General features: G+C 43.3%; 1 protein-coding gene across 2 annotated transcripts in view; it reads right to left on the reverse strand.

The window, feature by feature from the left end:
* Positions 1-15,954, reverse strand: part of TMC5 (transmembrane channel like 5) — a 37,674-nt gene that overhangs the window by 4,018 nt on the left and 17,702 nt on the right. For both annotated transcript variants that reach the window (XM_028519801.2, XM_036020872.1), the window contains 8 exons: positions 13,815-13,966; positions 9,602-9,680; positions 8,720-8,817; positions 7,265-7,360; positions 4,441-4,516; positions 4,128-4,261; positions 2,173-2,346; positions 991-1,069 (listed from right to left, as the gene is read on the reverse strand). In XM_028519801.2, the coding sequence (XP_028375602.1) occupies positions 991-1,069; positions 2,173-2,346; positions 4,128-4,261; positions 4,441-4,516; positions 7,265-7,360; positions 8,720-8,817; positions 9,602-9,680; positions 13,815-13,966 (888 nt within the window). The remainder of the gene's footprint in view (positions 1-990; positions 1,070-2,172; positions 2,347-4,127; positions 4,262-4,440; positions 4,517-7,264; positions 7,361-8,719; positions 8,818-9,601; positions 9,681-13,814; positions 13,967-15,954) is intronic.

The raw sequence follows: 15,954 nt of genomic DNA on the forward strand, positions 1-15,954 counted from the left end.
TCCCTTTGCCCAGACTGTGGTCTCTAAATACCATTTCACTAGGGCTCCCTGAATAAATTGAAAATAATGTCTGATTCCTGTTCTGAGACAGGAAATGAACAAGATGAATCTGGAAAGCTTACTCTTCCAGAGAGCAAGCAACTATCAACGACCTCTGGAGTCATGCTGAAAGAACCCAGGAGCTAATTCAAAAGGATTTCCACTAGCAAAGGATGAGGCTATTTATGCATAAACAAGTGACTGTAACTAAAAGATGTCAAAATATACTTAAAGTCAGGAGTTCATCATGATAATTTAAAAATCCTCATTGGCAACATTTGGAAGGTCATTGCACATAGTGAGTTGAATAAATATGTCCAAGTTATCCTAACCCCAATACCTATGAACATGGCTCTGTTTGGAAAAGGGTCTTAGCAGATATAATTAAATCAAGAACTTGGGGATGAGATCATCCTGGATGAAGGTAAACCCTAAATCCAATGGCAAGTCCATCAAAGACAAGGACAAACAGACTCACAGAGAGAAAGGACTTGTTAAGGTGGAGACAGAGATAGGAGTTACAAAGGCCCAAACTGAGAAACACCAAGATTAGGCAGCTGCCATCAGAAGAGAGGAAAAGCACACGGAACAGAAACTCCCTCAGAGCTTCAGGGGGAACCAATCCTGCTGACACCTTAATTTTGGATTTCTGGCCTCCAGAACTGTGAGATGATAAATTTCTGTTGTTTTAAGCCACTAAGTTTGTGGTAATTTTTGAGGCACCCCAGGCAACTAACAAGCTCAGGGTTTTCTTTAAAATAATGCAGCGATTTTCAGTGAAAGGGTAGTGACTAGATGTAATGAGAGTATACAATTGTTGATGGTTGTAGGGGTGGGTGGTAGGCAGGTAGGGATTCATTGTACTAGTTGTGTTTTGGAATATGTGTGAAAATTTCCATTATAAAATGTTGGAAAGGGGGAAGGATAGCAGAGGGGTCCAACAGAACTTACATTAATGATCTGTTCATGGAGCAGTCTGATCATAATCTTCCTTCCCTCTGTGATCTGCCAGTAAAGGTAGGTGATGATTCTAGAAGAGAAGAAGAGAAAGAATGGCAGACATGTTTGCCAGTGTTTGGCAGGCTCTGGATTATAACTGAGTGCAAAGGACCCGTATTATTTGCTCAAAAATGGATTTTGGCCCAACTGTGTCCCTGAAAGGGACATGTTTCTTTTCACTTTTTATTTCCTATAAACTGGTGGTGATATTTAGAGACCTGAGTAGGTCCAGATCCAACTTTTTAGCCAGATTGAGTTATAGGTTGAATACATCATAGCAACGCTTCTCACCATTCCACACACGGAATCACCTGAGAGGCAGTAAAAGGACTCATGCCATGGCCCCTTCTCAGATCGATCAGTTGAGCTTTTCTGGGCATGGGGCCAATCAGTAATTTTTAAAATACATGATTCTAATGTGCACCAGCATTTATGAATCTGGGCAGTTCTATTCAAACTTCAGTGTGATACAAATTTCCTGGGAATTTGTTAAAATGGAGATGCTGATTCTGTACGTCTGGGATAGGGCCTAAGATTCTGCATTTCTAACAAGCTCCCCAGTGAATTAGAAGTTTGAAGGAGCAAGACTCTAGGAAGACTCTCCATTTTGAAGAGGCCAGTGGTAACACAGTGCTGGGGGAGGAGGGCCCGACTGAGAGCCAGCGCCCCTCTACGTGAGGAACCGCAATCTCCAATACCAGCAGACCCAGGTGTTCATGCAGGAAAACAGGTGCAGTCTTGGCAAATCTACTTTTTTCACAAGAAGTCAGAAACTGATCTTTTTCTATTTGAAAATGAAAACACACTATCCTATGTATCAATAATGACCAACCCGTTTTAATGTCACTATCTCAGAAAGAATCACACATGTAATTATCTTAAGCATTCTCATATCCATTTTTTTTTCATTTTAATTTCATGTTATCTCTTACGAGGGACAGAACAGGTATTGCTTTCTTCATAAAACAGGCAAAAAAAACTAAGGTAGGAAAATATGAACTATATGTTTTAAAAACTCAAGGGCAGAGCCAGGATCATCCCAAACACTGAGCTCTCCTGCAGCCCCTTGCTTTCCTACCAAACATCCCTGTGGCTGTCCACACAGTGGAGTGTTTCCCAAGGTGTCCCACTTACAATACGATAAGGGTGAGGATGAAAAAGAAGTGCACACTGCCGATGAGGTTCTGGTAGATCCAAACGACCCACAGGTAGCTGGGCCTTTTACTCAGGGTGTCAATCCAGCTGTAAATGGAGTGAATGAAGAAGGGCAGACCTCGAAATGGGCCACAATCAGCTGATGGTTTCAATCTGGTAAAACAAAGAACAGAAAAATATCTCTAGTGTTTGACTCGGTCTAGTTGGTTCTACAATCAGGGGTTCCTTTCTGGGCTCTGAAACCCGTAATCCTTGCCTGCTCTACCCACACCCTCATTCCAAAGGAAACTCTCCTTCTCCCAGCCTCAGCTGGTCTGTTTTATACTCATGACTCACACTCTGAGGACCAGCTCTTGGACAGGAGTGTCACCTGATCCAATGGCAGTCAATCCAGAGACCAGGCAGCAGCCTCTGTGGTACCTTGGCTCAAAGAAATGAACTGGGGCAACCAGATTCTCCTTACTGGGAACTTGTACCAAGAAATATGAAGAAGCGACCCTCCAATCTATGGAACCTGAAGTTGTGGCAATGATGGCCACGTGCAGTTTGTTGTTATGAACAAGCAAAAACTAGAGGACGATAAGGAACTTGTTAGGAAGAGACAAAACAGAGTAGCCTGCCCTGAAGCTACTTAAATTGCCAGTGGTTCCAGTTCCACATGTATCCTAAAAATTAACTTCTTTGTTTGTTTATTCCCTCATTCATTAATTTGTTCTAGGTTTATTGCACTCATACCAGGCACTGTGCTAGATACTAAGCCCTGGAGAATCCATAGTAAACAAGACAGACACAGTACCTGCCCTCTCAAATTTATATTCTAGTGGGGAAGATGGGCAACTAATGAGTAAACAATTAAACAAAGATTCAAACAAAGGCATTTCTGATTGTGAACTATGGAATGAAGAAAAAACTCATCTGAGAGAAGGTAGAGGTGGAACTGGTAGAGATAAGGATGGTCAGGAAGGTCAGACCTCAGAGATGAATTTTGAGCCAAGAGCCAGAGGGTGGGAAGAAGGCTCCCAAGCAAAGGGAATGAATGGGGAGAGCTCTTCAAATAGAAGACCCTGCCCTGTGTGGAGAATGGTTTTCAGAGTCCCAGTAAGGGACGGAGAGCTGTGGAGCCAGAGGAAGATGAAGCCAATGGACATCAGGTTGGAGAAGTAGGAGACAGCCTGGTCAGACAGGGCCTTTCAGTTTATTTAGATGCAGTTCTGTTCTCCAGGGGGAGGAACTATCTTTTCCCCATTCTGGGGAAAGTGAGGAAGCTGTGCCAGGCACGATGGTGGGCACCTAACCCAGCCATAGTCCCTTCCTAGTGTCTGTTGGTTAGCAAGGGAACCTGGGATTAAAACACTGTATTAAGCATGTCTTTTTACTGATGTTTTGGTATCTGGGGCCTTACTGACCCTGGAGAGACCGCCATTTCCAGGGCTAACCTACAAAGCAAGTCTTTCATATGCAAACCAACCAATCCAGAGCCCACTTCTCACGCCCCAGCTCCTTTATCAAGCTTGCACACCTTGGGCTGCTATTATGCTGCCATAATCATCAGATGGCCAGGTACCCAGCAACTCCAGACAGCCCCAGTGCCCCAGGGCCTGCTGAAATTATTCAAACTAGCCAGTCCTAAACCTGCTTATCCTGCCTGGCCTGTTCCTTCCCATGGAAAACACAATGAAGGCTCTGCCCACCTTTCCCATTGCTCTTTCTGCCTCCAGAATTACAATGGTGCCTTCCCACATGCTCCCCCACCCTTTGTGGTGCGGCATCCCCCCTTTTTTGGGGAATCTGTGAGCATAAAAAAATTATCTTTTCAGGGGCAGTTATCTCCTGATTTGCTAGCCTCACCACACCTGACTAATAATAAAATATGCATTTTAAAGCACTCACCCACCCCAGCTCTAAGGCCTCATTCTAAAGTGGTTATATCCTACCTCCAGATGGTGATGGCCAGGGTGCACAGGACCCCAGTGAAGGATGGGAAGAAGAGCAAGAAGATGAAGAAGGTCATCATCTGTGAGGCCCGCCAGGCTTTGCTTGGAGGCTGGAAATTCATCATCAGGCTGATCTGGAGAGAAAGAAGTACCCACCTACCATCTGGGAGCTGTCAGAGGGACCCCAGCAAGACAGAGGCTTCCTGATACCCTTCCCAGTGCCCCCAACCACACCCCCTCACCCAACTCCAACCACTACAGGGTCACATGTGACTGAGTCAAGCTGATTGGTTCCAACTTCAGATTGACTCACATTTTTGACGTAAAACATGATGAAAAGAGTAATCATTTGGATAAAGGGCAGCAGTGGGCAGAAGAAGGTCCCAATCCTATGAGGAAGAGAGGGTGAGTGTCAGAGATCAGAGGAGACATAAGGAGTGGGGCCGATATGGGGTGTGGAGGGAAGGGGAAAAGGGTGTTATGGGCTGCACCATGTCCCTCAAAAATTCATATATTCAAGCTCTAACTGCAATATTTCAGAATTCAACTGTATTTGGAGATAGGGCCTTTAAAGAGGTAATAAAAGTAAAATAAGGTCACTAGCGTGGGTACTAATCCAATCCTCTAAAAGAAGAGATTAGGACACAGACACACAGAGGGAAGACTATGGGAATACACAGGGCAAAGATGGTCTTCTGGCTTCAGAAGAAACCAACCCTGCAGAAACCTTGAGCTTGGGCTTCTAGCCTCCAGAACTGTGAGAAAATAAATTTGCATTGTTTATGCCCTCTGGTCTGCGTTTCTTTGTTATGACAGACTAATGAACTAATACAGAGGGATACTGCTCCCACCCCTGCAAACCAGGAAAATTCACACCATTCCCAGTATCTGCAGCTACTCTCTTCCCAGCTATGGAAAAGAGATATTGCACAGAACCCCACCCACACAGCCATTAAACCACCAGAGGTCCATCAGCAAGCCGAGTGTAACCTAGGTGTTCTAAATGCGGAACATGTTCCCTCCCCAACCCCACCCCATGCATTCCAGAAGGTCTGCAAGGATAGACATTGAACTGCATCGAGTTATAAATGAGAAGGCATTCCCTCTTCAATTCTCAGTGCTCCTGACCTCAAAAGAAGAGCTCAGATTGGTGCTAGAATTTCTTTGACTCCTAAACACTTGCCAATCTCCCATTTTGCTGAAAGAAGGAGCAGGCTGTAGACTGAGAGACTGAGCGGAGAGCAGCATTTAGCTGGAATTTAATGACTACTTGTGATGAGACTGATTTTATTTTTCAAGTTACTTGCAATTTCTGTCAGATGACACTGGTTTTCTATTTATAATTATAAAATAAAGACTCCTTTAAAGTGTGCTTAAGCTAAAACAGCACATATTTTTAAAAATAATATTAAGTAAAAACCAGTGCAGGTGATGTGTAGACATGCCAACAATAGGCGGGCTGGTGCACAAACGTCTGTGGTTGGGAGACACTTCCCTCACCTTGTCTCTACCGTCATCCCTAGCATCACTCAACTTCTGTTATTCTGTTATCTTCTTTTACAGATCATCACAGGCTATATTCTCCTAAACCCACAGAGGTTAAATCTGTAATTGCCACTGAGGAAGAAAAAGATATGTGTTTTCAATTGTGCTTATTTGTGACTTATAACAAAAACCTTAAAGGCCCAGAAGTAATAATGGCCATCTCTGATTATAACTTTTCCCCCACTTATAAAACACTTCTGAGTCAGGTACTCACTAAGCACTTAGTTCCAGTTCTTCACCTAAACCTGTGAAGTAGGTACTAATACTTCCCCCATTAACAGATTAGAAAACTGTTTAGAGAGAGTTTAAGTAATTTGCCCCAAAGGCATCTGCTTAGTTGACACAAAGTAGGTGAACGGCTTTTATACTCTGCCTAGTTGCCAGGGGTAACCTGGCTGTATGCAAATGCATCACCTGAACCACTCGAAGAAAGAGTCCTCACAACCTTTAAAAATAAACTCATTGATATTAGTGAGTTCCTTGCAGATAGCTAAATCACTCAGAGCAACTTTAAAGAGTTAGAAAATAAAACATTTTACAGTTGCATGGCATATTGAAGATTGCAAAGTGGTTTTCATATACCATTTGACTTAATCCTCAACACAATTCAAAGTCAGTATTATTTGCATTTTACAGATAAAGATACTGAGGCTCAGGGAAACTCAGTGACTTCAGTGAGGAGCACAGCTAGCCCCAGAATCTAAGTTTCTTTGCTATGGCAGCCTAATAAACTAATACAGGGGAAGATTGCTCCTACCTCTAAATCCCCTACTTTCAAATTAGCAATGCCTCAGCAGACAGAATCTGGGACCTTGATACACGACACAGAACTTGGGCCTTAATGATGTCATGTAAAATAAATAAAAATAATGACTGGTTATTGGTTTGAGTTTCTAAGTGAGCTTGTCAAAACTTTGATGCAACTAGCTGGCTAGTCTCCATACACAGGCACACGGGCACACACACATGCACATGCAGAGCTGCCAAAACAGGTCGCAAACCCCAAAGGCCACACTGGCCCCATCAGGTATTACATCAGTGAGTGAAGCAGGCCAGGAGTAAGAAATAGACAGCCCTTCTGCCTTTCTTCTGTTGAAACATCAATGAAAAGTAAAATCTTCTACCATAAGGGCAACAAGAAACAGCAAATCTATGTTGGGAAGATAATAGTTCGAGCTGGGGACTATGATAAACTGGAGGCATTAGCACAGCTGAAGACCCAGCCAATTATAACTAGAATGGGAGATGGTCTAGATCTCTCCTTTTTCGGAGAGAAGTCAGGCATTTAAAACTGTATGTAAGATCTCTGGATTTTAAAATATTGGTGGCTAATTCAAACTTTTAGGAAAAGCACTGTGAGATAAGCAAGACACACTTGCAGTCTAGATGTGGCCTGGGGGCATCCAGGTTGGGGTTCCTGCTCTACTTTGATTCTTGCCCGAAGTCTTCGTAAAGGAAAGGGGATGTAAATTCATGGTTCTCAGGCTGGCTGGATTTGGAGTAGCCCATGCAGCTTTAATAACAACAGATTCTGGGACTCGCCACTGAACTCAGTCCACAGTCAAGCAGGAACCAGAAGGTTCTCGACTTACCACACCAGAGTTTGTGCATAGATCAGTTCCAGGACGTTCCTGGCAATGTCAAACTCCTGTAAGCTAAGACTTGTGATGAAATGCGTCCCAACGATTCTGTGAAAACATACAGAGTTTAGCACCCAAACCCTCAACTTACTTGAAAAGATTCCCCACAATCAGCAAAGGAGACCCTCGCCTGTTTGGAATAAAGTCGTAAGTTCTCTTGCAAATTTTTGAGAAGTTCCTAGTATAAAGCATGTTTTTAAACAAAAAGTGAGAGAAATGAAGGGAAATGGAATTGACACAATGCATACAGTTGGGGCTGAGAGATACAGCTAAAATGTCTTTTTAATATTCTAGAGAACATTTGTTACCTTATTATTTGTTTTCCCACCTATTATCTTGTTCACACAACTGTTGGCTTCTTAAGCCTTTTTTCATGACTAAATAAACTCAATCTCTCTGAATCAAATAAACTGAAAAATTTTCAATTTGGGGGGGGGTTACTGCTATCAAATTAATGGTGTTTTTCCTGTTTCCAAATTCACGGGGGAGAAAACAAGTTCCCCACTTACTCTGAGAAAATGTGAGACCAGTTTTTTTCTTCATACAGAAGAACTGCCAAAAAAAATTGCTGTCACCACCCCGCCCCCAAACTTCTCATCTTTATGTCCACACCCCAGACAGAGGCTGGAATAAGTGAGTTTGGGCAGACAGAGTGAGAAATTTTGTCATTCAACCTGCCCGCTGAGAAAAGAATCAGCATTGTGTCATGCCATCTTATCACTGCGGCTGCTTGCAGAAATATGTAAATGTGGATAAGGAATGACATGCTCACATATCGTTAAAAAACGAATGAATAAAAGAGGACTACAGGTGGGCTAATGATAACACTGGCTCGATTCTGTACACCTGGGTTCTAAACTAAAACTAGTACATTAACTAAATTCAATTAAATGAATCATGAGGTAAATCTATATGTACTGGCGTGGAAAAGTGCCAAAGCATTGTGATTGGATTAATAAAAAGCAAACTGCACAACGATTTTACAGTGTGACCCCATTTTTGTCTTTGACAATTACACAGTACACACACAAGCAATGTGTACTTAGTACACACATAGTATCTACAAGCAGTAGAAAAACCTGGAAGAATATACACTGGAATATTAAAATTATCTATGGTGAATAAGATCTGAAATGGCTCTCAGTTTTTGTTTTATTCTGGAACATTTGCTCTTATAGAAAGAGAAGGTTAGAAAGGGACAACTGAACCAAAAGAACTTTGACAACAGGACTGTCAGGTCAAAGTGAAACTTCATTTGATTCAGAAGAAAGCAATATTCCAAAGGACAACAGGCAGATTTAGAACAATGCACCCTTAAAGAACATTAGGGACCCATACTTCCTGCTCAGTCAAGACCATGGGTCCAGTTACAACCTTAGGTACTAATCACTTAAGACAAATATTTACCTCCTCAGGAACTCCCCCAGGAAGGAATCAGTTAAAGAAAACACAAAATCCATCAGGAGGAGCCTGTAGATTTCCTGGCCAATGAGGGTTTCCCAACACTGGAAGGCAAACAAGAGTCAGGCAATGGGTAGGGGCTGTTGCCTCCCCTCATTTCTTATCTGTTCCTGGCACCCTGTTCTCAGGCATGGCTGGTGGTTCGTTCTGACAGAGTTCTCGGGTACCCAGAAAAGTGGACTCACTCTTGGCAGAAATGCATCGTTAGGCCTACTTTGTTTTTAGGGTGTTTATCCATTGTCTGTGACGCTTCTTCCTCCGTGAAGTCTTGTTCTCCACTTGCACGCAAACTTTCCCTTCTCATTCTACCTCTTTTCAATGCTTGCCATCTCTCTCCTAGACCCTCTGGGTCCTATTTCTCAGCTGGAGATAATCCGTTTCTTCAGGGAGAGCAGGTGTCATCAATAGCTAATAATGCCTCCACTACTTTTGCTTATTAACCTTATGAAAAATCATCAATTAATATCTGCTTAACTAAGAAAGTGGCCTAGAGGTGTAGCAAGCTAGCATAAACTAGAAGGTTGAATTGGTCAGTTTATGCAACTGGCAGTCAGTTACCTCTGTAGGAGGTAGTATGAGCTAATGGACTGAGTGAGAGCTTTTAGATTTGGCTGAATAAGGAGAGAGAAGTTTTATATGCACAGCTCAAGAATGGGTGGGGGGGGCTGGTTGGCGGGCTGGCTGGCTGAATGGATGGGGAAATGGATAAATGAATGGACAGATATTGGCTTCAATATCAAGAACAGAAACTTTTGAGAAATTCAGTTCCTCCCTGGTGGCCAAAGGCTAAGAAACCAAAGTTAAGGCAAAACAGCATGGAAATCTCACCTGTTCACCAGCCAGGGCCACAATGTTGAGCCAATAGTAACACAGAATGCCAATGATTGATATTTTCAAAAAGATGTTTCTGAAAAACAGAAGAGAAGACAACTGCCATTACTGTCTGTGGCAGTCATTAGTGTGTTTGCCAATATTCCCTTTTGAGCACATGGTAGGAAGGAAATTCCTGCCCTACTGTGGTTGAGTGGGCCATTTAGCTAGTTCTGGCAAATGAGTTGTGAGCAGAAGTGATGTGTGTCACTTTGTGTCACTGCTAGGCTGGAGCATTTAAATGCCAGTGAGACACCTCCCTCACCCCAGCACTTATTGTCTTCCCTCTGGAATGGCCATCAGCAACATTTCAGGTGACTGCTGCTCTCTCAGCCTAGATCCCTGCATGACTAACATGAGCAAATCTCCCTGCCAATTCACAATGGCCCTGTAGCATGAGCAAGAAATAAACCTTTGTGGTTTTTAAGTCACTGAGATTTGGATGAGGGGAGAAGTTTGTTACTGTAGCAGCATAACCTAATTAATTCTGACTGATGCATCCTCTTTCAATGCATCTCAAAATTATCTGATTTTACTTTTTATTACAATAATAGTAACATATTTTTGGGGGGTGCTACAATAGACAGTACACTGTGTTAAGTACTTTATTAAATCATCCCTCTTCATCTTTACAGCTCTGTAATCAAGTAGATAGTATTTCATGCCTACCTTACCAGTGAGGAAACTGAAACTCAGGGGGATAAAATAACTTGTCAAAAGGTCTCATAGCTTGTTAAGGGCAAGACAAAGGTTCAAAGTGAGCACCATCTGCTTTCACAGCCTCAGTTCTTAAACCAGGTATTTAAATCAATACCTTGTGGTTTTAATGGGGCTTCAGGATTGGTGTGCCAAGAATCATGTGTCACTAGACCAGTAGTTCTCAAAGTGTGGGCCCCAGACCACCAGCAGCAGCAGCACCTGTAAACTTGTTAGAAGGATAAATGTTCAGGCCTCACCTTAGACCTATGGAATCAGAAACTCTGGGAGTGGGACCTAGCAATCCCTCCAGGTAATTCTGGTGCATACTGAAGGTTGAGAGCTATTGTGCTAGGCTCCGTTGTGTAGGAAGGGAACTAGATCTGTCTCTTTTAATGCCAGATCCCCAACCTCTTGCCCATTGCCTAGCCCTACTATGGCCCTCAATATTTTACTAGATTAGTGCCTTAATATACTGTGATATTGAGTTACAAGAAATATATATTTGGTCTTTGGCCCTGTTTCTAGCACAGAGCTCCTAAAACTCTTGGAATATTTTAAGTGAGGAAAGCAATAAAGATGCCTTTCATCATGTGAAGGAGGGACTTTGGGAAGCACCTAGGAGGCTAGAACTTTCAGCCCTACCTACTGACCTCTGGGGAGGGGAGAGGGGCCGGAAGCTGAATCAATGTCCAGTGACCGAATCAGTCATGCCTGTGTAATGGAGCCTCCATAAAAACTGAAAAGGACAGGGTCTGGAGTGTCTGGATTGGTGACCATGGAGTTGCTGGGAGAACAATGGGCCTGGAGAGGGAGGGCATGGAAGCTCCGCCCCCTTTCCCCACACCGTGCCCTGGGCATCTCTTCACCTGGCTGTTCCTGAGTTATCCTTTTAGAATTAACCAGTGTGCTAGTAAGTAAAATGTTTCTCTGAGTTCTGTGAACCACTCTAGCAAATTAATCTAACCTGAGGAGAGAGGCATGGGAACCACCAATCTGTAGCTAGTAAATCAGGTAACAACCTAGAATCACAGGTAACAACCTAGACTTCCAATTGGCATCTGGAGGTGGCAAGGGGTGGGGCAGTCTTGTAGGACTGTGTCCTTAACCAGTTTAATTTCCATGTAAGTAGTGTCAGAATTGAGCTGAATTATCAGACACCTAACTGGCGTCAGAGAACTGCGTGGTGGTGTGAGGACCACGCCCCCCTCCCCCTGGCCCCGCCCACTAGAACTGGTGCCAGAACTTTATACACTCACACACTGCAGTATAGTTCCAGGCTACATGTGAAAACACACTCTTCCTCAGCAAAGATAAATCTTACCATAGATGGAAAAATAGTGCATTTCTGAGCTTTCCCATTTTCTCTTCATGTAAAAGAGATTTTGAATATTTTATGAAACACTAAAAATGGTTAATGCATATTAAGAGACAATGAATCTCTCTAGTGATCAAAAATGCAAATTAAATAGCAAAGCCATTGGATCAAACTGGCATACTGAGTATATATGTCTACCAGCCATCCATTCAAATTGTATTGAAATGATAGAAAAGTTAGAAGCTAAAAGATTCATAAAGCAAAAAGAACAAGAAAAGTCATCATGAATATACCAGAAATACAGAGGGATTTATAGAATATAGAAAGCAGATATAAAGGATAGAAAGACAAGGAGATGAAAGGGGGTTAGTGGAGGAAACTGCAGCTTAAAACAAGCTCGTCAGAGGACGGTCTCAGAGGTGGCAGTGGTCCTGGGGTGTCTGGAGCTTAGAGACAGTCAACAAGAAGGGTGTGGGAAGAGAGGCTGGGTGAGTATTTGACCGCACTAGATGTCAGAAAATTTCAGAGCAGCACCTATAGACCCTGGGAAGAGGTTAGTTAGAATACAGAGTCCCCAGCCCATCCAAACCCACATGCAAGTAGAAAGGCAAAATAAAGATATGTTAGGACCTAGAAATACATAGAAAGTTGATCACCTCCAGACCCACTGTAAACTAGTTTTTCTCCTTACAATACAAAAAGAGGATGTTGTAAGTAGGATACATTAAATAAATACCAGCAAGCAAAGAAGCCAGTGAAACTATTATTAATGCATATGTTAAAACAAACTACTTAATGTCACTGAATTGTACACCTAAAAATGGTTTAAATGGCAAATTTTATGATATATACCACAATTTTTAAAAAGCCCCAATTGTTTCTAACCACAAAGAGGAGGCATCAAGTGAAGTGGGGTGCACAGAAGTGAAAGCTTGCTAAGACTTTTCTTTAGGAGAATAATACAGATATAGATTAACTCTAAACACTGACCAAGAAGAGGGGTCAACAAACTTTTTTTCTGTGAAGATCCATAGACTACATATTTTTGGCTTTGTGCCCATACAGTCTGTGTTGCAACTACTCAATTCTGCAATTGTAGCAGAAAAGCAGCCACAGACCAATGGCATGGTTGTGTTCTAATAAAACTTTATTTATAAAAATAGGAGGCTGGCCATATATATATGGTTTTTTTTTACATATCTTTGTTAGAATTTTGAAGGCAACAAAAATGTGTAAGTTCTGTATGAAAAAACTATAAACACTGATGTAAGTATAGACTCGCTACCTGCAGAGGGAGCATGCCAAAAAGAAGGAATGGCCAGTACAAAGGGCCAGAGGTGGGCGTACAGTTTGGCATGTTTGTGAATAAACAGGTTGCCAGTGATGTTGGGTGTGCACTGAGGAAGGGGGAGAAGCGGAGGAAATGAGGTTGGAGAGCTGGCCTGGAACCAGACTCCAGAGCCATGGTCTCTGGAATTGGTCACTAAATAAACTCAAGCTGCATTGTCCAGCCTTATTGTTGTAAACACCATCATCACAAAGAACTGGTAGGGAATTAGCCAAGAAGAAGCAATAAGAACACAATTTGGATGGTTTTATGCTTTCTTTACCAAAACCCTAGGGTCACCTCTAGCACATACAGTGCTTTTGTAGGAATCAAAAGAAGGCACCACCAATCCCAGCCAATGAATTGCCAGAAGCACTCCCTCCACCTTCATTTGGGTGACTGAGTTATACAAATGTGCCTCTTCTTCCTGACTGGTGCAGCTGGTACCAGGGCTCACACTTTGACTCATGGACACACTGGATGATGTCAGTCCCCATACAGCGCCTCAGCCAGGAGCCTTTGTGCAGTGCACAGCTTGCCCAGTCTGTACATCTTAAAACTGAGAATAATGTTCATCCTTTGGCTGGTAGCAACTGGGAAAGATAAGCCACTACTTTGTGCAAAAGGCAGATGTAACTAAAAACCTGTATTTTCTCTGGGCTCTTTGGGTTTTATGGCTATTAACCCATACCATACAAACACACTATACTCTTGAAATTTTTTCTGGAAAACAGAACTTCAATACTTGACTATAATAACCCTTACTAGCTCCCACTCCACTTCCCTCCATTAAAATGGAGGCTGGCGTTGGCAGTGACAGACACACTTACCGGATCAGGACGACGTAAACTTCCTGCCTCGGCACATCATAGTGCTCCACCAGCTTGAACACAGAGTAAAAGCGAGGCACTGCCAGGTTGATACAGGACACCATGAAAGGCAGTAACAGCACCGCCCCAGGGTTCCTGTGGCTCTGCAGGAACTGTGGAGAGGGAGGAGAAAATCCAGATGCCAGCTGTGCACTGGACCCCTCTCTGCCTCACTCAGAAGACCCCCGTGCCTATGAAAAAATCCCAGAAGTAGTTCCTCTGGGGTTAGCTATTAAGTTACTGCTTATTGAGCACTTCCCCTGTGCCAAACATTCATTACCCACATGATTGCATTAATCCTCACTGCAGCCCAGGGCGTTAACTCTGACTTAACTGATGGGCAAAAGGAGACTCAGAGAGGTGAAGATGCTTGTTCAGTGTCACCCAGCTAGGAAGTGAGATTTGAACCCAGGTCTTTCTGAATCAGGAGCCTGACCTCAAAAAGTCATTCTGTGACTTTCTTGAAATGAGAATATGCTTCCTGGCTGTTGGAGCAAAAGTTTGAGCCTACTGATAAAGCATGAGGGTTTCCATCCCTCTGGAATGTCTCCTCCCTGCTCCTGTGTGGCCTGGTTCATTTTCCCCAGGCTTCACCTGTCCTTGGGTGCTGAATTAGGGGAGGGCAGCACCTGCTAGTCCATGCCACAACTTTGTGTGAGGTTGGGAGAGGGTCCCCCTTCCTTCACATGAACATAACACCCTGGCATTTGGCTCAGACTGAAGCCTGGGATGCCCTTCTGCCACACATCCTTGGAATAAAGGATCCCAGTGGATTTATCTGATGTCTCACAACCTCCTTCCTCAGCCTCAGGCTTGACCCTGCCTCCATCCACCTCTAGGTGGTTTTGAAGCACCACTCCAATTTTGGGCAGTATTGGGGAACCAGCATAACAAATTCTTTCCCCCTCCCCATATTTATAAACTGCAAGGTCCAGGCCCAGATAAATAGCTTCTCTGAGCCTTTGTTTCATCATCTGTATAATGGGGAAATTCTCACATAACCCACAGTGACATGCAAGAACTAGATGAGACCAGTAAGGCAAGGTCTGGCTCCTAAATGACACAACCTGGGTACCATTTACATGAAATTGTAGTTTCCTGGCGCTGTGAGAAGAGCTGATCCTGCCTGTCATAGAACAGATGTTCAAACAATGGGGATGAGGCCACTTCTGCTTCCTCCCCTCCTCTGCTGCCCTCCTTCAATTCAGGTGGACATGGAGGAAACCTCCCAGAGGAGAAGAAACACAGAAGTCTTTATATCTATAGCTGCCCTGTCTCAGCTTCCGCCTTAGCTAGGTGATACCAGGCCCCTGAGGACTGTGACTCAACTTCCCCTCTTTCAGGACATGCCTTGATATAGTTAACGGCAAGCCCGTAGGGTTGTACAATCCCACACCCCTATTTTTTGCTGGCTTCTCCTTCACTTACTCATCCATTTGATTGAGTACCTACTACATATCACATATTAGGCCAAGTTTCTGCCTACAGTCTTTTGAAGAAACAGATGCATTGACAGGTATTTTTAATGCTGTGTGTGACAAATGCATGAGGAAAGCCTGCAGGTTAAGAAGCACCTAACTCAACCTAGTGAGTGTAGTGGTGGTGAGAGAAGGCTTGCTGGAGGAAGTGACACCCATGCTGAGGTCCAGAGGAGGGAAAGGAGTTTACCATATGAAGGGAAGTGAGAGGGGCATGTAGCGTAGAATATATGTTTCCCATCTAGAGATGAGGGAACGCATGGTGTGTTCAGAGAACAATGAACACACCATTTAGTACTGCTGGTGTGGGATATGGGTGCTTGCGGGGTGATGAGGCTAGAGATGTGGGCAGGGGTCAGATCATAAAAGATCTATTGATTATGCCACAGAGGATAGATTTTATATTGAGGGTAATGGGAAGCCAATTGAAAAAAGTGAACAAGCTGTGACCATGATTCTAGAGGTCAACAAACCGTCTACATTTAGCCCCAGAGGAAAAGGCTGAAATCTACAGAAAAATAATACATCAACCAGGACATACAGTAAATTAACCTCAGAGTTCATATTATTTAAAAACAAAACAAAACTGACATTCCTTCATCACTCACAGTACCAGGCACTTG

The sequence above is a fragment of the Phyllostomus discolor genome, chromosome 3 (genome assembly GCF_004126475.2).
Source record: "Phyllostomus discolor isolate MPI-MPIP mPhyDis1 chromosome 3, mPhyDis1.pri.v3, whole genome shotgun sequence".
Classification (NCBI taxonomy): Eukaryota; Metazoa; Chordata; class Mammalia; order Chiroptera; family Phyllostomidae; genus Phyllostomus; species Phyllostomus discolor.